This window comes from Triturus cristatus, chromosome 4_2 (genome assembly GCF_964204655.1).
Source record: "Triturus cristatus chromosome 4_2, aTriCri1.1, whole genome shotgun sequence".
In the NCBI taxonomy this organism is placed as follows: Eukaryota; Metazoa; Chordata; class Amphibia; order Caudata; family Salamandridae; genus Triturus; species Triturus cristatus.
The window spans coordinates 492,113,882-492,141,034 of record NC_140586.1 but is presented as its reverse complement, the minus strand read 5'-3'; the positions used below and the strand labels follow the sequence as shown (position 1 = coordinate 492,141,034).

At 42.5% G+C, this 27,153-nt stretch overlaps 1 protein-coding gene and 1 pseudogene across 2 annotated transcripts in view; one reads left to right on the top strand and one right to left on the bottom strand.

Moving 5' to 3' along the window:
* Nucleotides 1-27,153, top strand: part of LOC146834593 (calcium-activated chloride channel regulator 1-like) — a 332,515-nt gene that overhangs the window by 96,730 nt on the left and 208,632 nt on the right. For both annotated transcript variants that reach the window (XM_085602046.1, XM_085602047.1), the window contains exons 5-6: nt 17,517-17,694; nt 19,904-20,131. In XM_085602046.1, coding sequence (XP_085458172.1) covers nt 17,517-17,694; nt 19,904-20,131 — 406 coding nt within the window. The remainder of the gene's footprint in view (nt 1-17,516; nt 17,695-19,903; nt 20,132-27,153) is intronic.
* Nucleotides 1,749-2,338, bottom strand: LOC146834594 (protein TEX261 pseudogene; annotated as a pseudogene).

Here is a 27,153-nt window from a genome sequence, read left to right as displayed (position 1 = left end):
GCTTATTCTGACGGAGTACCACTGCCCTTGTCGTAGATTTTTCCCTCAACAACAACGTCTTTGGAAGCACTTAGAAATAAGACCTGAAGGATGGTGTCACCTTTATCTTATGCTCTAAAGAGGCTCCTCTTGCCGGCTTGTTATGCACTTTAGTATTCTTTGCAGACCATCTGCCCCTAACCTTCACCTCCTTCACCTTCTTCTTGTTGTTCTGCCGCTCTTTAGTCGAATCAGGTGAGCCCTCTAGATCAGTGCACACCCTTACTCCCCCTTTCACTGCACTTCTCAGGGTGTACCTAGAGAGTCCCCTTGTACACACCCCCTCCGCTCCCCCAACACCAGACTTGTTACCATTCCTAACGTCCCCCAAACCCGACATCCTACCTTTATCAGCAAACTTGATCTCCTTACTGACTCCCTGCTCCTGTGCCGGGTGAAGAGGAAAAGGGGGCCGTACCTTTAAACTTCCTGCCAATGGAAATTGCTCCTCCATACCCCTGTCAGGATTTCTCTCACTCTTACTTGTAAAAGGTTAGTATATTTGTAGAAAACAGTTTCCAGTAACTCTTGAGTATGCTTTAATAATACATAAGTCTCAAGGTTCAAGTGTAGTTGCAGCATTTGTTAACGTCTCAATACACTATTCTCTTTACTCTCTGTGGTTGATACAATTAAACAGAAAAAGTATAAAAGATTGTGCTCTGCACTCTTTAACTTGTTAGAATGCATGTGCAGTGATAGAACAAAAGCATTATCTTTCAGTTATTTATTCTGGATCTGAACACCTCACAATAAACACTCAAGAAGATGCACAAGAACTCTTGTTGGTCCTACTTGGTATCTTAGGAGAAGAGATGGTACCTATTGATTAGCTATTTGGACTAAGTAACTCATGGGATCCTAACTGTGAAAATTGGACTTTTTTTTCATACACACAAATGCATTCAGAATAATTTATCTACTTAACTCTGCTAAAACTGTCAGTTTTGCGAAATTGCTTAAAGATGCTTCACAGAATAACACCTGCACAAAATGTAACTCAGATCTTCAATCAACTTTGAATATAAGAAGAACTAGCAAGTATATCATCTTGATGCTACAGCGGTGCACTGCAGTTGGAACTAAATTAGAAACACAAATTACAAATTTTAAAGCTGCATATAAATCTCGGTTTCTGGTAAAACATACACCTGTATAGTAATTTTTTCATGAAGGAGTAAATGTTACATCTGGACCTTACACCATCTACTTTAAAAAGTACAACTGGATGGACAGAGGGTAATGATAGCAACTTTACATTCAAGCAGAGATTACCGTTAAACTTCCAAATTCTTATCTTCTCTTTCTTGAACCAAAGTACTAAGGAGAATTACCACTAAACAAATGGAATGCTACTCTTCTGGGACTCCTAATACAAGAAGTAAAGATATCATTCGGCCTAATAAGGGTAATATCTTTATAACGGATTCCAAATATTCTTTTTTTTTCTTTTTAAAAAGACAACCTTCGGTTTATTCTTTCTAACAATCACACAGGCCAATTACGTAAAACCCTCCATTAGTCACTGTCAGTTCTGTGGCTTGAACTTGCATTCAAGTAGTAATGTCCACACCCTCAACAAAGTTATTTTCTGTGTGCACTGCTGCAACGCAACATGACCCAAAGTCCCACACTGGGTCTTGTTTCTTTGAGTCCTCAATTACAGTGGACCAAGGTGAGTTTCTCCTTTGGTGTGCAGCACTTCATGATTAAAACATCTTTTATCGACTGGGCAAAATTGCTTCTTTGATGAAATAGAAGATGAGTAGGATTCCAGAGCGTTCACCCCTCTTCCCTTTCGTGAAGTAGTTCGATACAACATCATCTCCTGGCTGCACTGTGGATAGAAGGACATTTTCACCAGCAGAAAGTGACACAAAAATGCAAATAGAGTTATCCACAAACAGAATGTGAAATATGCCAGAACCTCTGAAAATGGATAATATTCCTCTGCAAAGTACTGGAAGGCTAATTAGTGATTCACCACAACCAACACACATGATAGTATGAAGTTTGAAGACGTCAACATGATGAAAGGGAAAGTCCGCAGCAAGCCAAAAAATACCAAGTTTGTAAAGAGGCCAACGCTCACCATCAACGCAGGGAATTTCTCAAAGAGGTACAGGCCTATGAGGACTGCTGTAGAAAACCATATTATATATTTGATAATTTGGCTAGTAGCCACTGTATATTCTTCTATCAGATCTGCCAGATAATATAGCCCAGCCGTGATCGCTAGCGTAACGAAGGCCAGCTGTATGAGCAGGGACAGCCAGCTGAGCAGGTAGATGAACCACATGCTGCAGCCGGCAGAGGCTAAGGGCGCCTGCCCCGGGCCGCCCTCCCCCAGCTCCCGCCGTGCAAAGCTGGAAGCGGCCACCGGGCTCCTGCAGCAGTGCTGTGCAACTCGCACCGGAACCAGAGAGCAGCTGCTGCCGGATTCCAAATATTCTAATGTAGTTGCTCTTGGAAGAAAATAACAGAGTTAGCACTAAAAAGGAAACACAGATGAAAAGCTACAATCCAGAACAAACATGTACTGAAGAGAAAATGTAGTGCTGTTAATCTTATTAATCTTCGTAGTATTTTTGGATATTTTATGTATTTTTAAAAACTTAAATTGGATCCACAGAATATTGTAAGTAGAATATTATAACTAAACATATGTCTGAAGAACAGCTGGAAAACGATAAAAAGAATTACAGGCCTAATATACTCAACTCCTGATTAATGGATTACCAGATTTTATTACGTCATTCGGTCTACGAAGAATGATGCCTTTATATGCCTTTTCATATACCACTTTTTTTCAAATACATTAATTGTATAATAAAACTACAATATATATTATACTATTTAAGAAACATAGGTAAAACAGAGGGTTAAATGTTAGTAGTGAGTGTGATGCATAGTAATGCTAATTTTAAATAATGTTCTATGTACTTATGTTTTTTTTTGTCCAGACCATGACAGTTTTTTCCCCCCACTGTTCAGTGATGAGTATCTATACACATTTTATTTATAGTGTTAAAGTATGGAAGCTGAGAACAGTGAAGGAAGGCAATACAACAAGGCTTAATGGGCCCAGATTCACAAAGAGTCTCTGCACTCGTGGCGGAGGCCCCGCTGTCGTGGGGGCACTTCAGTACTGTAGTTAACCATTGCGAGTCTCCGCAGCAAGTGTGGGCCACCTGCCATGACTGTGGGGCCTCCGTCACGAGTGCAAAGGCCCTTTGTGAATCGGCCCCAATATGTATAATTGCTGTGCAATGATATAAATTTCTTCTTTTTTATTATAGGCACTAGCTTTTTTTTACTACAGATTATCATTGTTTAATAGAGTAATTTCTAATATAAAACTCTATATTCTATTTACCTTTTCTCTATTTTTACAGATATAAGGAACTCTTTTTTCAGTAATGTAGGTAACTAATTACATGTTGTTTCATCCATACATATACTTAGCACATAATTAATTGCACTAAAACAGCAATGCACACTAATGCACACACTAAAGCAGACACTGACAAACCCAGCAAAACACTAATGCATCCAATAACACACCTAGAATCACACTGATGTGTACACTATCACACCCAGGACCATACCAATGCAGACACTGTTCCACCCAGGAATACATTAATGCAGACACTAACACACCCTGCCAAACACTAATGAGTCTAATAAGACATGCAAACACACCCTAATGCATACACTAAGACATACAGGCATACACCGATATATACACTAATACACCCGGGGACATTCCCACATATACACTGAGCACATTGAAACATATATCAATGCAGACACTGGCATACTGAGTCATACAGCAATGCAGAAACTGAGAAAACAAGCCAAACACTAATGCATCTGAAAAGACACCCAGGCACACACTGATATTTAGACTAACACAAATAGGTACATACTCATGTAAACACTGACACGCCCCGATATATAGCAATGCATAAACTGACAGACCTAGGCATACAGTAATGCAGAGACTCACACAACTATGGACATACTAATACAGAGACTAACACACCCAGACATACACTAATGCAGACAATGACACAACTAGGGACATACCAATGCAGACACTGATAATACCCTTGCACATAGTGATATATACACTGACACTTCCAGCACATGCTGTTGCATACACTCACACACATGCACATGCTGATACATACCATACCCCCAGGAAAACACCGATACATACTCTGACACACCCATGCACATACTGATTCTTACACTGACATACCCATGCACATACTGATACATACACTGACACATCCATGCACATACTCATGCATGCACTGACACGCCCATGCACATACTGATCCATACTCTGACACACCCATGTGCATACTGCTTCTTACACTGACACACCTATGCACATACTGATGCATACACTGACACACCCAGGCACACACTGATGCACACACTGGCAGACCTATTCACATATTGATCCATACACTGACACACCCATGTGCACACTGATGCATACACTAATACACCTATTCAAACACTGATGAATAAAATGAGACAGCCATGCACACACTGGTGTACTCAATAACTCATTCATAAACTCACTCATACAAACACTGCAACACTCTGGGACTCACTGATAGATAAACTGACACACTTATAGACACACTGTTGCACTCTGAAACATATTCACCCACTTACTCATAAAAACACTATAACAGTCTGAAACGTACTCATACATATGCCAGCACACCTATGGACATACCATTCCATTCACTAACACATTCACACACTCACTTATACACACACTGAGACAGCGTAGCAGTAACTGATATATACACTGACACAGCCATGCATACACTGATGTACTCACTGACATACTCATCCACTCACTAATACAAGCACACACTCTGGGTATCCCTGACACATACACTGACACAGCCATGAAGACACTCATGCACTCACTAACACATTCACACACTCACTCATACAAACAGTGCAACACTCTCAGACTTAATCACACATACACTGACACTCTCATAGACACACTGATACACTCACTAACACATTCACCTACTCAAACAGACACTGCAACACTCTGGAACTCACTGATACATACAGTGACACAGTCATACACACACTGATATACTGACTAATACATACAGCCACTAACTGCAACACTCTGGGAGTCACTGATAGATTCTCTAACACACCCATGGACACACCAATGCATTTTCTTACAGACTAACCCACTCGCTCATACACACCCCCTGAGACAACCTTGGACTGACTGATAATTACACTGACACACCCATGTACACACTGATGCACTCACTGACATACTGATCTACTCACTAATACAGATACTCATAAAGCTGGTACTTACTGTTACATACACTAATACACTCACGCAGACACTCATTCATACACTTACACACCCAGACACACACTGTTACTTACATTAATATAACTTAAGACACACTAATAGATAGAAAAACACAATGAAGCAGACACTCATGCATACACTAAAACACTCATCCACACACAGTTTTAACCTTATGGTATAATATAATTTAAAGGCTCCTATATCCCTAAAATATTTTTGGGGTAATTTGCTGAGTCCATGGATTGGCTCCGCAGACTCATTTCTATTACTTGATCGGAACAAAAACCATGGAGTAAAAACCCAAGGAAATCTACGGTTCAGCGGGGAATCCGCAGATCAAAAATGTATTTGCAACAAAACCAAGTAATAATAGGTTTGTGTACATTATCAATACTGTACAATTCTTCAATCCAACAAAACTTTTTGTTGCATATGTGTTGCCCTCATTCTCACTGCTGTTATACATTTTTCTGTTCTATGTACTATATAGTTTCTTCCTTTTCCATCGTTGTCACTGCTTTCATCTTGCTTTTTCTAGTATTTACAACACTTTGTGATTGTTTTTGCCAAAATGTATCTACTTTCTCTTTAGAAGAGGGAATACTTTATTGTTTGATTAATAAAAATCATTACAATGATGAATATGCTACCATAATAAGAACGTGTGTCAAGAATAGATATTAAAATATTTACATTTATACCATCACAATAAGTAAATATACGTCATAAAATAATTTAAAAACTCCTAGAGACCTGTTTTTTATAATGATAAAAAGTATTAACTCATCTAAACGGTACAACCCCCTTTATTTAAATAAAGAAAGTGATTAAAAAACAGTTAAGGGCCTTAATCCTCCGTTCAGATTTTTTCGTCTATTAGGGCCACAAACGGACATTGATTTTTAAAAAAAGCGATAATCAATAACACTGTAATTAAGTCAGATTTTGTGGTAAAGACCCTAGTGGTGCGAGTCCATTTATATTGTAGGGTCCCTACAATACTTTCTCTTTAGTTTTTGCCATATTTTGAAACTATCTATTGATTATTTTTAAAATACAATGTGAAGTAGGAACAATGCAGAAGGTTGGCACTGAGTCTTGAGTCTGGTTGTAGGACAGTTTCTGTGAACAATCTTCCACAACATTGGAAAAAACTATAGCTATTCACTGATAAAAAACAAAGGTTACAGGGACGTTATACCTAGGAAATAGAATTTAAAAACCATAGAAACTCACTGAAAAAAACAAAGGTTACAGGGACTTTATAGTTAGGCTAACATTTCACTCATACAAAACCAAAGAAATTCAGCATTTATAGTTACCTGAGCTAACTATAACTTACGCCCCGCACAATGCACTGATTATGGCCTCACATATTACATCACTCATGACATGGTTGGTGACATCACTGATGCCATCTCAAATAACATCACTGATGACATAATCCAAATAACCACTCACACCCTTATAGTGAAACAGCCAGTCACATGCCCACACACACATCCCTGATATGTGCATTCACATACCCATGCAACCACTCACACACTCACTCCCAGATCAATTCAACTACTCCCACAACCGTTCACTCAACCATATACTCACTGACACACCCATACAGCTACTAACACACCCACTCACTCAGTCATGCAGTAACTGACACACACTGTCACTCATGTATACAGTCACTAACACATCCACTCACTTATCCATAGCTTTACTTACACAGCCAATCACTCACCCATATAGTCCGTGACTCGGGCATTAACTCACCCACTCAAGCATCACTGATGCAGCCACTCAATCATTAACACAGCCATATAATAACTCAGACATTCACCAACTCACCCATACAGTCAGAGAGACAGACCCTCACACATACATACAGCCTCTCATACATCAACTTACTCACCCATACAGCCATTCGCACACAGACTTACTTACCATACAGCCACTGACACAGTCACTCAATCACCTATGCAGCCACTCAGACAACCACTCACTCACTGGAAGAGTTACTCACACATCCACTCATTATCCCACTCAGTCACTGACAGAGCCACTCATTCATGCATACATACACACATGCACCCTGTTAAATGGTAGCGGCAGTTGCAGTCGATAACCTTTCAAGTATTGCCCGGCGGTGACCGCCTCTTATACCATTCGATGATTAATCAACAAGAGAGGCAGGCGCCGGAGACTGGAAGGCAGGAAACAAAGTTTTATTCTCTCCGGAGGAAAACACATCAGATCAGACAGCGAGGTATCGTCACGAGGTGCTCTAACTGCATCTCTGAGGCCTGGCCTCTTATACACAGGTTTATTGTTTTATTACCGGTTTACAACACATGGCACATTCTTGGGATCGTTTTGATGCATAAAAGAACATCCTCAGAATCCCCAGCTCAGATCCGTTCCCACACATAGCTACAGTAGAAGTCTCCACCCCACCCACAGCAGGAGATGGCTATCACACTGCGGGACGTTCCGCCAATTCCCGGGGGGGGTGTGTGCGGCTGGTCGGGTCTCTGGGGGTGGGAGCCTTGATTCACTGTAATCCCTCTGATGTGGGGTGTTTCCCTTATAGTAGGGGCAAAAAACTGCATCCGCAGGGCTAGGTGATGGCCTGGGATCGGTTCGGACAATCGGGCGCGGAGGAAGGGGGTTATCAAAGAGGATGTATGACCATGTATGGGATGAAAGGAGGTGTTGGTCAGGCACGGGGTGCAATTCCATGGCAGGGTCGCGCAGAAGGTGAGGTTTTATGGCCCATGTATGAGAGAGTGGGGGTGGCCAGCGCGCGGGGGATGTTCGCAGCACCTGAGGGGCGCGCTGGTGATCGGCAATGAGCGGGGAGAGAGAGTGGGGTGCCTAAAATGGCTGCCGTGCGTTTTCGGTGCGTGGCGCTGGGGAGAGGCAAGATGGTGCAGATAATGTTCAGTTGCAAACTAAATTTCCACAGTCCTACCTTTTAACATATCTCGCCAGCTTGTCTGGCCGACATTCACCTTCGTTAACCTTTTAGCCATAATATCGTAAATGTTTTCATGCGTTCCTGTTTTAAAAGTACAGAGTCTTAGGACAGGCGGGAGCAATCTGACACAATTGTACATAGTTACATGTGGTTAACGTGACAGTCGAGGAGGTAGCGTATACAGAATTTCATTAGCTGCATCATATATCAGACACGGAGATAGGTGGAGGGAAACTTGCTTGAACACAAACTCGATACTTGAAAAAGGTTCGGTAAAACAAGGGATAACTACGCTCATTTACTTAAGGCCTAGACTTCGCGTGGATCAAGCTAAACAGCATAGTCATGTGTACGGTTGATGCTATACAATTGTCATTTATAATAAGCTAATGTTTCCTCATTTATTTAGTGTGTAGCTGGAAGCGACCGATAAAAAGATCTTGGAAACTTGATTGGGAGGTAGTCAAATCAAAAAGTGGTTGGGAGAGGAATACAACTCAACATGAGTTACAGTCAGGGGGGGGGTTCTTCTTTCCAGTGTCTTATTGCAGTGAGCCATCACTGGTAAGCTCTTTCTTCTTCTTTCGTTGGCACTGTTGAGCACCGGCGGTGGAGCTAAGGTCCAGCTCAAATCCAGATTTTTCGCGTTGCAGGGTGTGATCATCCTTTGCTCTTGGATCACAGTCCTGTTCTGTCCTGTCCCTTGACTGGTCTTATCGTAGGTACCTTGAGACGGGGTACCCGCTTCTCATTGTTCTTTTGTAAGGTCAATGTCAAAAATAGGGGTGCTTTGGGAGGCCGAGGGAAGAGGGGGTGGAGTGGGATCGGATCAAAAAGCGGACCAAGGAGAGCAGAATCTTTCAGCATTGGGCCCATCAATCGGGCCCGACGGGTTGGGACTTCAGGCACGAGCTGATCAGCGAGCAGGGGGCTTCGGGATAGCCTTTCATTCTATTGCTTTCCATGCTGAGAATCGTGCCTCATCCCGCATCCTTTTGCTTCGTGGCTCCTCCTTGGTCGATGCCATAGATGTTCCATGGTCCGTAGCCAGGCTGTGCGTCACGTCCGACCCCTCTCTTCCGATGACCGCATGTTATCCTTGAATGAGCACAAGAAAAACAAAACCTTAGAGAGCTGGTAGGGAAGACATTTACACACTTCATTCTCTCTCCCAACCACCGAGTAGTCGGGGAAATGCTTTTATCGGTCGCTGTATGATTGATGTCTATTAACTCTTACGTCGGTGTGTGTTACTAATTTATTAATCACTGCCGTGGTGCATGTTTCTGTGGGTGTTCCTGCAAATTTCCATCGTCTGGCCTGTTAGGTGCCGATTCCTGTACCTTGTAATCGCGGCAGGAGGCCTGACATCTGTCAACTTTTTGGTCTATCAAAAAATTCGAACCGGCTTCTTCGGTAGAGACTCGTTCTTCTTAACACAGGCTCTATTAATTCATATTTTTGTCCGGAGACTGTTAAGTTTATGAAAAAGTGCGGGGTGCTACTGTCATAGGTTCACAGATATCTATTTTGGGGAGGGACACAAGCTAAACATTTTTCTTGCTGGAGACAATAGGTAACCCTTGTCAGCTTAGGCGGTGTACCCTTAGAAAATAAGGTCCTCAGCTGTTTCGTTCGAAATACTCTGGGACGGCTAGTACAGGGCTGGGGTGATTCTGGGAGGACGGGGTGCTTAGACATTCTAGTTCAGAGCAATTGGGCGGGGGCAATTCTGGGCGGTGGAGATGAGGTCGTTTAGAGCCCTAAAAACGAAAACCACTGACATATAGTCCCCGTGACGAGGGCCAGATTGGGAGACATCAGTCGTCTTACCTGTCCTTTCTTTCTTAGCCAATTAAGTTCAACATTTTGCAGAAAAGAGAGGTAGTAACGTGGTAAAGTACGGTCGTTTTTGTTTCTGTCAATTTGTTCGAACACCGCCGTGTTTAGGACAATCATATATCTACTGGGGTGGTACAGTGTCGTCATTTATTTAAAAAAAAAGAGGGCAAGGGAGCCTTCAGCGAGGGAGAGAGAGAGAGAGAGTGAGAGTGAGAGAGAGAATACATCATTTATTTTGAGAGAGAGAGAGAGAGAGAGTACATCGTTTATTGAGAGAGAGAGTGAGAGAGAGAGAGAGAGTACATCATTTATTGAGAGAGAGAGAGAGAGAGAGAGAGAGAGAGAGAGAGAGAGAGAGAGAGGGAGAGAGAGGGAGAATACGTGCGCATCAAGTAGGCTATTTGATAAACGTGCAACATAAAAAGAGAGAAAGAGAGCGATAAATGTGTATGATTATAGGCTACTTGGTGTGCACACAACGCAGAGCAGCACGGGTCAGTTTTACGTAAAGAAACATAGGCTGGAAAAACATAAATTCAACGTTCACGTACACACAAATACCGGATAGGATGTGACAGTACACACACCAAGCGCAGAAACTGAAGACGAAGACACAGAGCTAATTTGGGTAAAGGGGACCTTTCTTTTCCTGTCCCTTTTTCGATGCGTGCTGTGTATTTTTTAGTATTTTCCGTAATTCATTTTGGGGGGGTGTCGGACTTTTTACTCCCCTCCCTTTGGTCGATAGACAAGCGTCTCAGTCCATATGACGACGTTCTCTCCAGCGACCCAGGCATATACAATACGTACACATTCATACCGTACAATCAGGGCACATACGCACAGTCATACCATACAGTTTTTTATATTCCCAGTGGTGGTCTGTACTCCACGCACCATCCCACAATGTGTGTCTATGCTTTTCCCTATATTGAGCACGGTGTGGTCCATGTTCACTCCCTTCTTCAGTCGGAACTCCGATGTGACCTATAGGGAAGAGAAGAAAAAGGGGGGGGGGGTGCGCAGCATTCAAAGTACATTAGCGCGCGTAGGCACGAAAAAGTTCTACTTACCACGTACCAGGCTAGCCGCAGAAGTGGGTAATACCACAAACCTATTATTCTTTCTTTCGACTATACAAAGATGCTTCATTTTATTCGTCCCTAAATTCGAGTTCCCTCGTTGCGCATTTGTTTCTCAAGCAGTAATTTATTATGGGACAAAGTACCATACCTTGTACTCGGCAGATACCTTAAGCTTCAGTCGACCCTTTTCTAACAACTCTGAAAAACGACAGGGGTGATGGATACAAATTTCATTAATCTAAATTCAGGCAAAAGGGTCTGTATTATCTACTTTCTATTGTTTGGGAGTAACAATCATTTTTTCAAAACCCTTACCAACCTAGATGATCAGTTATGACGCTAATTCAGTAATTCCTTCAAAAACCCCTTTATTGAAAACAATGTCAGTACACAAATACGGGCCTACAACCGTTCAGGCCGGCCACGGTGTGAGAGACGTCGAGTATCATGAGCAACACTACCTTAACACGAAAAAATAAAAATGATAATAAAAGTGGGAAGGCCAGCATCAATAAAGTTGTTCGTATGCCCGATCAGTACCCTCCCCGTCCCTCCGTCCATCATGTGTGAAAACATCGCATACATATCCTTTTAACATAAATGTCAAGTAACCGAAACGCCATAAGGAGTTGTAGGCCCCTCCTACATCAGCGCCATTTTTGGGGCGAGGTCGGGTGGGTCCAGGGTACAGTCTAAGTCTTTCCATGAATTAGCTGCCGGACCAGAATCCCTTTCGGCAGCTCGAGAACTGTCGTTGGCACCAATGGAAAAGAACAGACCGCATAAATCGTGATTCGGGGGAGGGGGAGGCACAGTTTTTGTTCCTACTGGGTCATGTTGAGGTTCCACCGGAACCGATGCGAGCGGATAGGCTACAGTCTCTTCTGAAAATTCAAACAGGAGCTTGCGTCAACATGGCGTCACCACGGTCTCGCGGCGATGCCGTGATCCGTCCTCAGGGCGGGACAACAGGCGGGTCTCGCTGCCGCCGCCTTGAATCAGTCTCTTTCATTGCATCCGGCGGAGGCAAGGTGGTTGTCGCCCGGGGCAAAGAACAATGGCGGCGGCTTGCCCTCACCGGAAGTCCGCGGGAGTCGAGTGCCAATGACTCCCGCAGAATCTGCAAAGCTGAGGGGGCGTTTTTTCAAGGGTGGGGCCCACGCCCAAGCAGACAAGCTTCCGAGTCCAGAGCCGTCCTTTTAGCGGGCCGGGCCTGAATCTGAAGAACCAACCGCCATCTCGGGAGTCCAGTGGCAGCGACAGCAGCAGTTCGATGGTATCCCCACCGGGGTGGGTCCCCCGATCACCCGGCTGCGGGGGCCCATTCCTCGAGTCAAACGCTAATGGCAATCTTAGTGACCCTGCGCCCGAGTGGTTGCCCAGCAGGCAAGATGGCCGGTGAATGCAGGGCGCCAACTCCGCTGGACGGCGAGTGAAACGGCAGGGTGCCCTCTCTGCTGGCGAACCTCCACCTGGGGAGGCGGGGGAGGCCCGTCCGCGTCGCTTCCCCCCTGCCAGGGCACCCTTCGCTGCCGGTCGAAGCAGAGAATGGGAAGACCAATACAACATGGTGGACTCCACCTTGGCGCTGCCAGGGCCTCGGCGCTGCGTGTAGCCTCCGGCCTATTCGCACAATCGTCCGCCACTGATGCCGCCTCACAGGCCGATGGATTTTGTAGGTCTTTTTATAGCCCAAAGCCAACTAAAAGGACCGCCCAAAACAGGCCAATGTTGCTATTTCGAGGAAGGAGGGGCGAGGACTGTCATGTGAATAGTTGTTTAAAAACGTGTTTTAATGTGTTTTCCCTGTTGGCGTGCTGTTATACCTATAAGTTATTAAAATGTTATAATTATACTACTTTGTTGGAGTGTTGTACATATTTGCAATCTGGCAACGAGCACGAGGATGTTACTGCGCAACCGGACAATGACATAGCCCAATTGTGCGCGATCTAGCCCAGTTCCGTGACGTCGATGGTGGGTACCAGCAGGCTTCCGTTGGTGCAGGATTTTGTCGCGTTTACTGACGGGGTGGGCAGTAGGGCAGACATGTTTTAGGCAGCGAGAGCGGCGGAGCCGAACTACCTCGTGGCTACCTCGACCGTGGGCTTGGCTCCTCCTCCAAGTTTCATAATCCTCGTAAAGGGCTATTTCCTAGCGTTTCTTGTGTTTGTAGGGTCAAAAGGATCCCATCAGTGGTCTACTGGTCTCACTAGAATATTTTTGTTTCTTTATAGCGATTTTTATGCCCTAGCTTGCTGTAAGCTACAGCGACTAATCCATATTTAGTAAATATGTCCTTATTAGGGGTGTCTTCCAGTGGAGCTGGATGGTTCACCTCTAATAAGCGGTCCGGGCAGAACCGACTACCAATAAATGGGGAGAAGATAGGCATGACGGGTTACAACGGGGACAAAAGTCAGCACTACCTATCTTTTCACTGCTTGCAAAGACTAGATAGAATATCTCTATTCCACGTTATTTGTAAGCAGAGAATACCTCCAAAGAACCAATATCGAACAACTAGTGTTCGGACAATCAATCAATCAATGGTGAGAAAGAGATAGGCACGACGGGTTACAATGGGGACAAAAGTCTGCGTTACCTACCCTTCACTATTTGCAAAGACTAGACAGAATATTTCTATTCTACGTTATTTGCAAACAGAGAATATCTCAAAGAGCACTATCCTTCAAAACAATCAATATTCGGACAATCAATCAGTGGGGAGATAAAAATAGGCACGACGGGTTACAATGGGGACAAAGGTCTGCGTTACCTACCCTTCACTATCTGCAAAGGAAGAGAGAGTATTTCTACTCCTCCCCGTTTGTAGACCGCGAATATCTCAAAGAGAACAATCAATAAGCAAATACTAGTATTTCAATCAATCAATCAATCGTTTCGCAATTTGTCGTGTTTCAGGACCGTACCCGGACCGCGTGGACAGTTTCTCGTCTTCCGCCTCCAGCGCCCGATTGTCCTCTACTCTCCGTTATTGCCGCGGCACTCCTGATGGTTCCCAGTCAGGACCGTAGATCACTTGAGAGAGGTCTGTTCGGAACCAGTGAAGTTCGGATGATCGGCTGCCAGACGAGGGTCTATCAGGCAGGAGCTCTCCCGATCGTTGCAGTCGTTCACTCTGTCGTCAGGACCTCTCCCACTGGATCCACATGTCGCTGACGGGCCCCACGCTTGGGACGCCAATTGTTAAATGGTATCGGCAGTTGCAGTCGATAACCTTTCAAGTATTGCCCGGCGGAGACCGCCTCTTATACCATTCGATGATTAATCAACAAGAGAGGCAGGCGCCGGAGACTGGAAGGCAGGAAACAAAGTTTTATTCTCTCCGGAAGAGAACACATCAGATCAGACAGCGAGGTATCGTCACGAGGTGCTCTAACTGCATCTCTGAGGCCTGGCCTCTTATACACAGGTTTATTGTTTTATTACCGGTTTACAACACATGGCACATTCTTGGGATCGTTTTGATGCATAAAAGAACATCCTCAGAATCCCCAGCTCAGATCCGTTCCCACACATAGCTACAGTAGAAGTCTCCACCCCACACACAGTAGGAGATGGCTATCACACTGCGGGACGTTCCGCCAATTCCCGGGGGGGGTGTGTGCGGCTGGTCGGGTCTCTGGGGGTGGGGGCCTTGATTCACTGTAATCCCTCTGATGTGGGGTGTTTCCCTTATAGTAGGGGCAAGAAACTGCATCCGCAGGGCTAGGTGATGGCCTGGGATCGGTTCGGACAATCGGGCGCGGAGGAAGGGGGTTATCAAAGAGGATGTATGACCATGTATGGGATGAAAGGAGGTGTTGGTCAGGCACGGGGTGCGATTCCATGGCAGGGTCGCGCAGAAGGAGAGGTTTTATGGCCCATGTATGAGAGAGCGGGGGTGGCCAGCGCGCGGGGGATGTTCGCAGCGCCTGAGGGGCGCGCTGGTGATCGGCGATGAGCGGGGAGAGAGAGTGGGGTGCCTAAAATGGCTGCCGTGCGTTTTCGGTGCGTGGCGCTGGGGAGAGGCAAGATGGCGCAGATAATGTTCAGTTGCAAACTAAATTTCCACAACCCACTTACTCACCAATACAGTCACTAACAAACCAAGTCATTCACCCATAAAAGGAGCCACACACCCACTTACTCACCCAATGCAGTCACTTGCACACCTATACACTTTTCCATACAGCTACTAACACAGACACTTACTAAGCCATACAGCCATTTACACAGCCACTCACACTGCCATACACTTACAACCCCTAACACTCACTGGATGATGTCATCAGAGATGTAATTTGAGATGTCATCATTGATGTCACTGACCATGTCATGACTGATGTAATATATGAGGTCATAAGCAGGAAGCATTTTCAGGCAGTCTTCAAAACAGAGGGGTGAAGCAGGCCCAAACTGGTGTACTACTGCGGGGCTGTATTAGGACTGCTAAACCACCAGGTATGGATGTAGGGTCCAGGAACTGTGAAGGTGGGGACTACGATTTCCACCCATCTCAGAGTGATGCTTAAATAATAGGTTTCATTGGTATTCTTTTTTACAATGCATTTCACCATCTATTGACTATGCAAATCAATTTTGAATAGTTTAGACAGCTCTAAAATACCTTTCATATGCTTTTATCTTGCATTTTTTGCCTTCAGTTATTTTAAAAAAAAACAAATAGCAAGTATTAATGTTTTTTTAAACCTTTTTTCTAACTTAGTATTTAAGTATCAGCCAGGCCAGATAAATACTGGTCAGATAGCACCACCAGATGGTGCCCAGGTACAGGAGGAGCCATTATTAACTACCAGGAGCATTAAGAAGGGGCTTGAATTATTGTGGGAGTCAGGTCCCGTGGATGGTACATGTTCCCTTCTGTCTCGTCCTAGGGTGGCTGGCTTTCTGAAACATAAGAATGAAAATGTGCCAGGTTTTGGATTCTGGAATGCTTAACACTGGGACAGGAAAAGGATATTGCGTAAAGTTCTCCATAATATTTTTAACACAGTCATGTTTTCTCTTAGCATAATGAGAGATAGGTCACCTGGAGCTAAATTATGTTTCAAGTGTTTTATTCCTGTGTTTGCTGTCTTAGTCTTAAATTGCAAAGATAGAAACACATTGGATTTCATTTGCCAAATAAATCAATAAATAAATAAATAGCCTTGACATGAAGGTACCAGTCTGCCTTACAGCAATGCTTCTGTAGGTGAAATACTGATGTTGCTGTGCAGTTAGCCAGAAGGGAGGCAATCAAGTATTCAGGGGTTTATAAAGCGTGCTACTCACCCTTGAGGGTCTCAAGGTGCTGAAGTGTGTGGGTATTGAATTGAAAAATGTTAGAGGCAAGGATGGCCATCCCAAGATACCTGCCATAACGGGTTGGAGGATACAATTGTGATTCTGGAATTACTTGTATTGGACATTGATCTCCAAATTACATTTGTGTATTTGTGAGGTTCTTCATGAACAAGGGTATGGGCATATTTATGGCGAAGGGAGAGCTGGAGGCTTTCAATCAAACAATTTTGTTCAATCAAGAGAGAGAGAGCAAGAGAGAGAGAGAGGGGGAGAAAGAGCGAGAGAGAGAGAGAGAGAGAGAGAGAGAGAGAGGTCATAACAGGATAGTTTTTCCAGGAAATGTACATCTAGTAGGGTATGATATGTGAGTGAGGAAGGTTGTCTTTGGTATTATTGTCCCAATTGATTGTCAGTTAGGGCTAAGGTTTGGGTGGCTGGGACATAGATACAGGAGTTCTGTACCAAGAAATAAGCTGAAGCAGGAACTCCTGAGCATGCAAAATGTGAGCTTTATCTTGGCTCTGTATTAAAGTGACCTTTTTCACAAACTCAGAAGCAAGCCTGAGTGGTCTACGCATTTCTAAAGCAGCAAAGGTTATGCTTCACCTTGTTGATGTTGATATTCACTTCTGTTTCTGTTGCCCTCTCACCCTTTAATCTGAGCAGGGGGACCAATTCAAAAGATCCAACTTTGGATTTAATTAATAATTCCAAGTGAAAGGGGCGTTTGCAGTGAAACAGAGGATGCACTATTTAATTTATTTAATTTAATTTAAATAAATGCAGTTGGTAATGTGAAATATGTTTCTTGGCACTCCACATATTTAATGCAACCTTCCCTTTTTGTTTCCCCCCTTTTGCATTATTTATAACATCCTTATTGTAGATGTGCAGCAGACATCACAGGCTCATCAGTATTTCATAAATGTGAGGATAATTTTTGCTCATTTCGGACATGCAGTTCTGACCCCCACATGGGGATTTATAATAAGGGATGCAAGTTCCTGCCTGATAAAAATCAAAATGCAACAGGATCTATAATGTACATGCAAGCTTTGTCTTCAGTGAGTATTTATTTTGTAAAACTATTAGTACTGAAATCTTTTAATCATGTGGCATGTTTGAATACTTGTAATTTAGAAAAAGAAGAACTGATATCATAATATTTGGAAAATTGTAAACTACAACAATTAATACGGATTACACCATTCATATTTGTTATTCATTCAACAACATAAATACAAATGTAATCAGTACAATTTCACCAAAACAACTACAATCTAATGAAGGAAACCAGAGATATGAATTTCTACTGATTTAAGGCAAAAATCACAAAAAGAAAGTAAAGTGCCAATCAGTAGTCACTGTTTGCAGTTGACCGGGGCTTAGACATGATTTCAGGTTACCCACAATTGACCATTTATTAGATATACTATGTAGGTTCATCCTATGCAAACATTTTACCTTCTGACTAAGTCTCTGACATAGATGTCGAAATTCTCCAGCGGGACAAGGTTGCAGTATGTATCTGTAGATGTTTACACAGAGCTGACTAGTCGCTGAATCCTGAAGTAGTTGGTTTTGGTGAGAAAAGCTCAGAGTGGGAGACTTTTGCTGAAATCCTTGCCTCAAGTGAATACTTTTCTCGCCTTCGCCTGGTCAAGATTTCCACCTTCAGACTTCGTTTTATTATGGTGTGCAAACTCTTCCAGCAGTACACGCCTGAAGCTGTATCTGTAAATGTTGCTGCAAAATTGGGACCCTTAGCTGCAACATCCAACTCTCACTACAGAGGTCTAGGAAGTCTCAACATTTCAGAGTTTCTGGAGCAGTCACTTCCAAGACTCCCAAGACCTTGGGGACAGCACTTAGGTCCAAGCACTCACTGCGGCAGGGTCCAGTACAGTTTCACTTGTCATTGGTCTGCTGGGCACTTCAGGAAAAAGTCCTCTTGCAGCTTGTTGTGTCCCTGAAGCCCCAAAGAAGGTCAGCCAAGTTGACCTTTGTAGTGCACATCTAGGTTTTGGGTACAATTGGGAGCAGGTCCAGTACTTCCTGTATCCAAGCAAGTCTCAAAAAGCAGGTCCAGTCCTCTTCTGTTATTTCAAAGGTCCAGAGAGTGTTCTCATGAGCTATGGGTGAAGTGCCAGTTTTGTAGAATTTGCTTGCAAGTGGGATGCAGGGACTCCTAGACAGACGCTAACCAGTGAGAAAAAAGTTGTCAGTGACAACCCTTCCAACTTTTGCAGCACATCCTGTTTGCCTTGCTGCAAATTCTCCCACAGTGCAGTATTCTGAAGCAAATCCGATATGGTAGAATCTTTCTGGCCCTGAGAGGAGCTTGATTGCAGCCAGGCATATGTTTAGGGAAATGATCAGTCCCCTCTTCCTTAGATACATCAATCTTGTTGTGGACCTACTCCCCCTTCCTTTGGACTAGTGCCAAACACACTACAAAGGTCCAATGGACCAAAGGCCAGATGTAAGGATCCTTTTGTTTGTGATTGTATATCTACAGATGATGAGGTAAAGATTAAAACACTGATCAACAGTTCCTAACCCGGGTCGAAAGCAGTATTACATTTAAGATAAAATGTTTTGATCGATAGTCCAGTCCATTAGCCTATTCAGGACGATCCAGCCTAAGATCTTGACTGTCGAACGAATCAAGGAAATGGGCTGATGGCACATAGGTTCAGAGCAGTTAGCTTTTGTAAAAACAGGGACAATTACAGAGGTGGACCAGGTTTCAGGAATAGACAGAGCGTGTTTCGGACAGAAGATTTCAGAGTTGTTTTTAGATGTTCACCTTACAGGTTTGCAGAATTCCAACGAACGGTGCAGTATAGTAATTCTTCCATAATCATATGATTTTAGATCAACTGTTGAGTAGGTGTTTGGAAACGTCTTCGAGCTTCCAGGTCAGCAGCTGAGCCATTAATTCACTGTTCTAAAGGACATATTTTATGTATGATAGGTGTCACTCAAAAGATCAGAAAATCTCTATACGCTCCACTCTAAAAGTTGTCAAAACTGTATAATCTAGATATCATTAAAGAAAAGGATTCTTCAAACATAATATTTACTACATGTGTAACAATTATTGACCATCTATCATTTTCAAACATTTAATTGATTGATTCATTTTTAGTAATGCTAAAAAACAAACAAAAAATGGATTTTCCTGTTTATATTGTGGTTGAGCAAAAAGCAAAATGACAAATACCATTCACAGTACAGTATGTTTTTCTCTCTCCTTGTTGCCCTTTGTAGGTAGTTGGCTTTTGTAATGCAAGCACCCATAATTCCGAGTCTCCGAATCTGCAAAACCGAATGTGCAGGTTGCAGAGCACTTGGGATGTGATGATGAGATCTTCTGATTTCAGCAGCATTTCTCTGTCTAACGGCATGGACTCTCCCCCGGCTCCAACATTCTCACTGCTGCAGATAAAAGACAGGGTGGTCTGTTTAGTTCTAGATGTTTCCACCAGCATGGATCAGGTAATGTATGATCTGAAATAAAACACTCAATAACCAGTATTCGGAAAAATATATAAACAGCATGACAGCATGCCCCACTGCCTGTCAGCCTTACATGCCACAGTTTCCACCTAAAAAGTGAATCCTGAGACTAGAGATAGAAAGTCTCACATAACCCTTTTCTTTCTTAAAGATAGAAATGCACTCTAATACCATGCCTCTGGTGTTTGTTTGTTTCGTTAACATTACTAAACGTTATTGGTATTCTTCTGCAGCACGGATGACACTTTTTGATCTGTCTTCAGCAAAGACAAATTATAAAATACCTCTTTTTAAGGTAAATGCAGTATGTTTTGCCAGTAGTCCATTTTCTGTACATGTTTTCACTATGGTAGACAAGGCTAATGAATGAGGCTAGGCTGTTTTAGTGACCCATAAAGTTTGATTGTTTGAGTCAGTCTCTGCATAGTTTTTTTTTTAATAATTCTTTTTATGAACAAACATTGGCAAATCATACATTACAGAAGATCGGGCGAGTCAGCTAGCACATTTCACATATTCGAAGGGTCAAGCATTCATTCCAATATCAAGGAAAGTTACGGAGAGTCAGGGTCCTCCTGATCATCATTACAGGGTGGTACACAAATCTCCCCTCTATAGTCATTCCACTGGCCCCAGACTCGCAACCAATTTTTGGGACATCCCCTTGCCAGATACACCGTTTTTTCTCTAAACATGCACCATTCAAGATTTCTTTCCCAGTCCTCTAGGGTGGGAGGGCATGCTGCTCCCCATAGCTGAGCAATGTTACGTTTAGCTAACATAAATCCTAGAGTGGCCCACTGAGTCTGCGAGGTATTCAAATCTGTAGGCTCTCATATATTTAGAAGGCATCTCCGTGCCTCCGGTCGGAGAGTGATGTGTAATACCTTACTGACTATGTTGTGTATGTAAAGCCAATATGAGCTAATATATGTACATTCCCAGATAGTGTGCATATAGGTGCCGATAAGTCCACATTGTCTCCTGCATTCTCCCGTGTAAGCCCACCCCATGCTTACCAATCGGGCCCCGATATATATATTCTGTGAAGGATTTTCAATTGAACTAGCATTAATCTCGCTGGAATCGCCACTACTTTGGGAGAGAATATTGCTGATTGCCAGTGCTCATCATCCATTTCTATCCCATCCTGCACCCACTTTTCTCTCAGTGACTGGAGAGGATCCGCCATATGATTGATCAACTTTTTGTATATTAGAGAAATCGTTCTCTCTGGGAGGAGACCATCCAGAACCCTGTCCTCTAGCGGGGAGGCCTCCGGTGGGACTTCCTTGTTAGGTAACGCGGACTGGAGCGAATGATGAACCTGCATATAGCGGAACCTTTCCGCGTCTGCCAGCTCGTATTCAGTTTGAAGTTCCCGGAAGGTCTTGATCTCACCCTTCCTCCACATATCTTTGATCGCAGAAAGTCTCTGCATAGTTGATCGAAGTCCCAGCTCTGTGATTTAACTTTGTGTTCTGGGAGGATTTTTTTTTTTTTTTAATATTGCATTCCTAGTTGCTCTAGAAAGTACTGATTCCTAATGTAAATATCTAATAGGAATTCTCATCCCACTAAGAAATGTATGGGCCAAATATCTCCAGGAGGAAACCCACAGATTCTGAGGCTGTAGACGGACAAGACCTTATTGGAGGTTTATGCAAATTCTTCCAGGGCCCTATAGGCATCCTGCTCTTTGTGATTCTAGAATGTCCTCAAATATATCAATAGTTTCCCATCATGTAGAGAACAAGCCAAGACTTCATTCAAGAATAGAAGTTCTAGCAATTTTAGGCAGTTTATGCATAGGCAGGATTCCTTAGGGGTACAGACTCCCAAAGTCCCTAGAAGATCGGTAGCCCCGGCCAACCTGCTTGAGTCTGACTTCAGTTTGGCATGGAAGATGACTCTTCCTTTCCAGTTTTCACCATTGTTCATACTCAAAACCCTGCCTAAAGTAAGCAATTCCCTAAATCTTGATGACTGTTTAGTGAAGTGGAAATGGAAAAACTATAAGAAAAATATCAGACTGTATGAAAAGAAGAAGGCAGACCAGGTCTCTTAGAGTCAGGAGTTTTTGATTAAGAGTAAAAGGTGGGCAGCAGTGGAGCTTCATCTCTGGACATATAAGCAGGCCCAACTTTCTTTCTATGATGAACCTGAAGAATTCTGACAGCTGGCAGAGGAGTATAAGATAACTTTTCAAAGTTTGCGAGAAACCATTTTGAAATTGGAATAATTCTCATGAATACTACAATGTTTCCAAAAGATTTCAGGATGTAGATTTTCACCTTAAAACCTGGACCTTTGTGCCCCTTTAAAGGTTTTGCAAAGAAAAATGATCAGTAGCATCATGAAAGACATCTGAAAAATATTTTTAAAGACAATTGCACACCCCTTTATTAGTGTGAACTAGTGCTCATTGGGGTTTGAGACATAGCTCTCTTTTAATTTTAGAGGAAACGTCCACCCTAAAGTGACGAGTATGCTACTGAGCATATAGATGTCCTCTTCCTAAAATGTTGGGATAGGATCCATTTGTTTAGATCTTAGGCTGGGCCTGGACACAGGCCGACAAGCATCTTGTATATGTAGCTAAAGTAGCTGCTGTAGAACGAATCTGACACAATAACCTACTTATTTTCACCAGCCCTTCTATTTCTTGATCCACTACAGCAGTTTCTTTAGAAGAAAAGAAAAGATATTTAGTTTTCTTTGCCTAATATATGGTCCCAAAAAATCTATACGACATCCTCATAGGAAAAAAAAGAAAAGAAAAGAAAGAATGGGATTTTACGTACATTGCACAAGTGAAAAAGTTGTGTAGAAACAGCAAAATAAATTTGATGTGAAATATCAAGAGACCCAGATTTTTGGCAGAGAAAGAGAAAGAAAGCTAACAGGCACGTGCACCAAGTTAGGATTTTGCGAGTCCTTAATTGCGAATATTAAGGATTCGCAATTAAGGACTCGCACAATCCTATGCATGTAGGAATCGCTATAATATTAGCGATTCCTACATATTCCTTATTTGCGACTCGCAAATAGCGAGTCGCAAATAAGGAAAAGCTTCCAATTCACCTACAGGCCCATAGGAATGAATGGGAAATTGCAAGCGCAATTTGTGATTACCAATTGGTACTCGCAAATTGCTCATGCAATTTCAAGGGTGCAAGGGTGTCAAAAGGACACCTTTTGCACCCCTGAAATTGATCTGTGCACAAATGTTGCGCACACACATATCCCAAGGACATGTGTGAGTGTGTGTAACCTACAACTTTGAAAAATGCACTTTAGTGCATTTTTCAAAGTTTTCGCAAATTACCATGAAGTTCAACTTCATGGTAATTTGAGCCCCGTATTAGCGAAATCGCTACTTCAAAGTGGTTCTTGCATCGCATTTAAGGAATCGCAAAATGCGATTCCTTAAATGCATTTGCAATTTGAGAACTCGCAATTAATTGCGAATTCTTAAATTGCGAGGGCCTTGACCCTTGATGCATCGCAAAAGCTAATTTTGCGATCGCAAACAGCTGATTTTTGCCAATCGCACTGTTTGCGATCACAAAAAGCTTTGATGCATGTGCCAGTAAGTTGTTAGGGAAAAGTATGATGGTGGAATTAGGGTAAGTGAAGAAGCAGAAAGGAAAATAATATCCGTTTTTTAGGTTAAGGGTAAAGGAAGTACTAGGACCATATCCATGACTCAATTATGGAAAGACAGGAAAAGATACAAGCATGAAGGGAAGCAAAAAAAGAAAAACATCTCAGTGTAATCCCGTAGAAGTGAAATTCAAGATGAAAAGTGGATGCAAGAAACAATGTGAAAATAAAATTGAGTGATAAAAGGAGGGGTACCAAAAATATCCTTGGGAAACACCACAATCAACAGGATAGTATGCATTCCAAATTACCAAAATGACCAATCGGATAAGAAAGAATGAAGTCGTCCAAGTACATTGCCAGAGATTATTAGTACAGAAAAATAGTTCAGAAAAATTGGGCACTCTAGTGTTTCACATGCCTGAGTGTAAGAAGGTATAAAAGTGTAAGGATTAAAGACAGTTTGTTATGACAAGCTAGTGGAAGAAAATTAGAGGCAGATAATAGAGCAGTGTCAGTGGAATTGACAGCCTTGCACTAACCTGGTAATCTGGATCCAACAGTAGCAATAATAATCTCTACACTTGAATCCACTGACAACCATGTAAAGGATATTTATGCTGCTCAGCAGTAGACCTGTTGAGAGGAGTATGGAGCAAGAAGGGGAGAAACAGAGCCAGTAGATGTCTTCACTCTGTCTGTTCTTATGGCAGGCCTTGATGTGCACTGCATAAGCTTTGACACCTTTAGCAAGAACTGACTGTGTTGGTATTGTATCATTTGCATTCCAATTCATTATCCATAACATGACTTTTAATATGCCTTGTAAACAATCTCTGTTTGAAAATGTGTGACATCATAGAGATGTTATATAAATGAAACTTTTACGAAAGATGCAATGAAATACTTGAACTGTAGTACACATTTGAGTGTAACTATCTAACTTCAGTGATTTGTAGACCACTCCTCCTAATGATATACGTTTACCTCTCCATCATCTAAACCAAGTCTGTACAATCAGAGGGTTTTTATTGCTTCCTCTTGTGAAATCATAGGCTCAATAGAATTCCTAATGCTTGGGAAGGATGACTCGAGGTCTTGTAAGCAAATCAAAGTCTAAATCCATGCTCTCTAATGCTATCTCTGAATACTTATCTGTAACAAGAGTTTATTGATAACGACAGATGAAAGCATGGTGAGTTACAATCTCCTGGCATCAGGGATGCAACTACAGCAGTTAGGTATCTTGACCGCCTAGCAGTCCTACCATGAATAGCTCTGAAACGCAAGGCATGTATACTCTACGAATACAAGATGTTCAGTCTTGTGAGAGTCCTGTGACACTATGGGATATGTAGTCTCTTGTGTGTTTCACATAGTGAGAATGTTGCCCCCTCCAACCCTTGCACATGCAACAGCCACACTGTGCACGCACTGCTGACCTTCTCTGCAACAGAAGACTCAAATGCCTAGGATGTTCAGAGGAGCACATCTCTGTGCCCATCTAACATACAAGGGTGAGTGCAGGCTGCAGGTCATGACAGTAATAATCTGGATGGAAACCACATTATACAGGAAGATGAGATAATTAGAATGAAGTAAAGAGGACAGTTGTGAGAAAACAGTGCATTAAAGCATTTTTGATAAGATTGTTTGAGCAAAGTAAGAATAAAAGATGATTTATACGATGCAGGAAAGTTCCAGGTGATAAGAAGACATTGAATGGAAGAGGTAGGTAGAGTAGAAAAATAGGAAAGGGTGGATTTCACCATAGAGCACACATTGGGGTCCTGTCTTGTCTGCTCCTCTTCCGACCACTTCAGTTTTCTACCCTCCCTCGTGTCAACAATGTACAGTTGTTCCTTTATTTGAACATGAGCTATATGCAAACTGACAGACCAGTTGTAAATGAGCGAGAGGCCGCCATCTCACTGTGAGCTGTGGTTGAGCTTTAAAACTGCTGAAGGAGAGAATTCCAGAAGGTAAAGAATTTTCAGTAAATGTGAACTTGGCTCCCTTTTGATAGATTGGCCTGTAAATAAAGTCAATATACAGTAAAAATGCATGAGGCTTGCTTTGTAACATAGCCATCAAACAACAAAACGCATACATATATAAAGAATTTGGTGATCCAGACCAAGTTTATGTGAAAGGAGAAAGAGTATATCAGCAGCAAAATAAATCAGATATGAAGAATATGGAACCGGGTTTGGAAGATAAGCAAAGAGAAAAGCTGTTCCATTGAAAACAAATGTAAACTAGTAGTGTGAATAAAGTGAACAAATCACTCTCACATAGATTGTGCCCCTGGTCTTGATTGGCTTCCACAGTCTCTATTAAAAATAAACGCAGAGTACTGGTCAGATACACTACTCTTGCTGCACAATCACATATTTACCACTGAGACACCCACGGAGACCTGGCACCTCGCTACATATAAAGGCAGTAACAAATCACAACCAAGTAGTTACCGCCTCATTGCACTAATTGTCAATGAGGCAAAATATTTTGCCAGTCTCCAATTAAAAGACCTTAACAGCTGGGCTTACAGAGAAGGATAATCACTTGTAACATATCAGGTTTTAGCCCACAAAACTGAGGCTCCCCTAAATTTGATGGTCATCTCCTTTTTAGAGATAAGGTCAATCCAGGCTCATTCCCTCCTGTTTACCTGCTTTGTTGACTTTACAGTCACCTTTCACCGGGTCCCCAGAACAAAACTCTGGTCCCAACTGCAATTCTGGGGTCTCCTGTCAAGCCTCTTGAGAGTGGCTGAATAATTATACACCAATACGTGGATAAAAGTAATGTTATATGATGGGGCCCACCTCTCCAGAAACATGTCTACTCCAAACGGCCCGAAGCAGGGATTTGTGCTAGCACCCCTCTTATTCAATCTGTACATTGCAGACTTGTTGGAAGTGCTGGCCAACATCAATGGGCGTTCTCCCAAACCAGGAAGCATTTAGATATGAAATTTACTTTACACAGGTCGTTAAAATATATGCACTGCAGCCAAACAAAAAAAAGTGCAAATTATAATGAACTCCCAACACTATTCAATGTTAAAAATAACTTTCTTTGGTTTTTAGTTAAAAACCATAAAGGACAAAAAAGACAGCAAATACAGCCACATAGGAACATCCATTAATAGCAATAATAAATCCAACATGCATTAATAAGTTGATCATGTCCTGTAAAATAGCTTAACATCTAAACATAAAAAAGTACATTATATAAAGGACAAATACATAACTAAATTCTTTATCATGAAATCTCCCAAACTTGAGTTTTCAAAGCTAGGAGAAGAAAATACAGGACCGCTATACAGAGCTAAAACATGTCCAATTGCAGCAAAACCAACATGGTCCCTCTGCAATATCTCCGACTACATT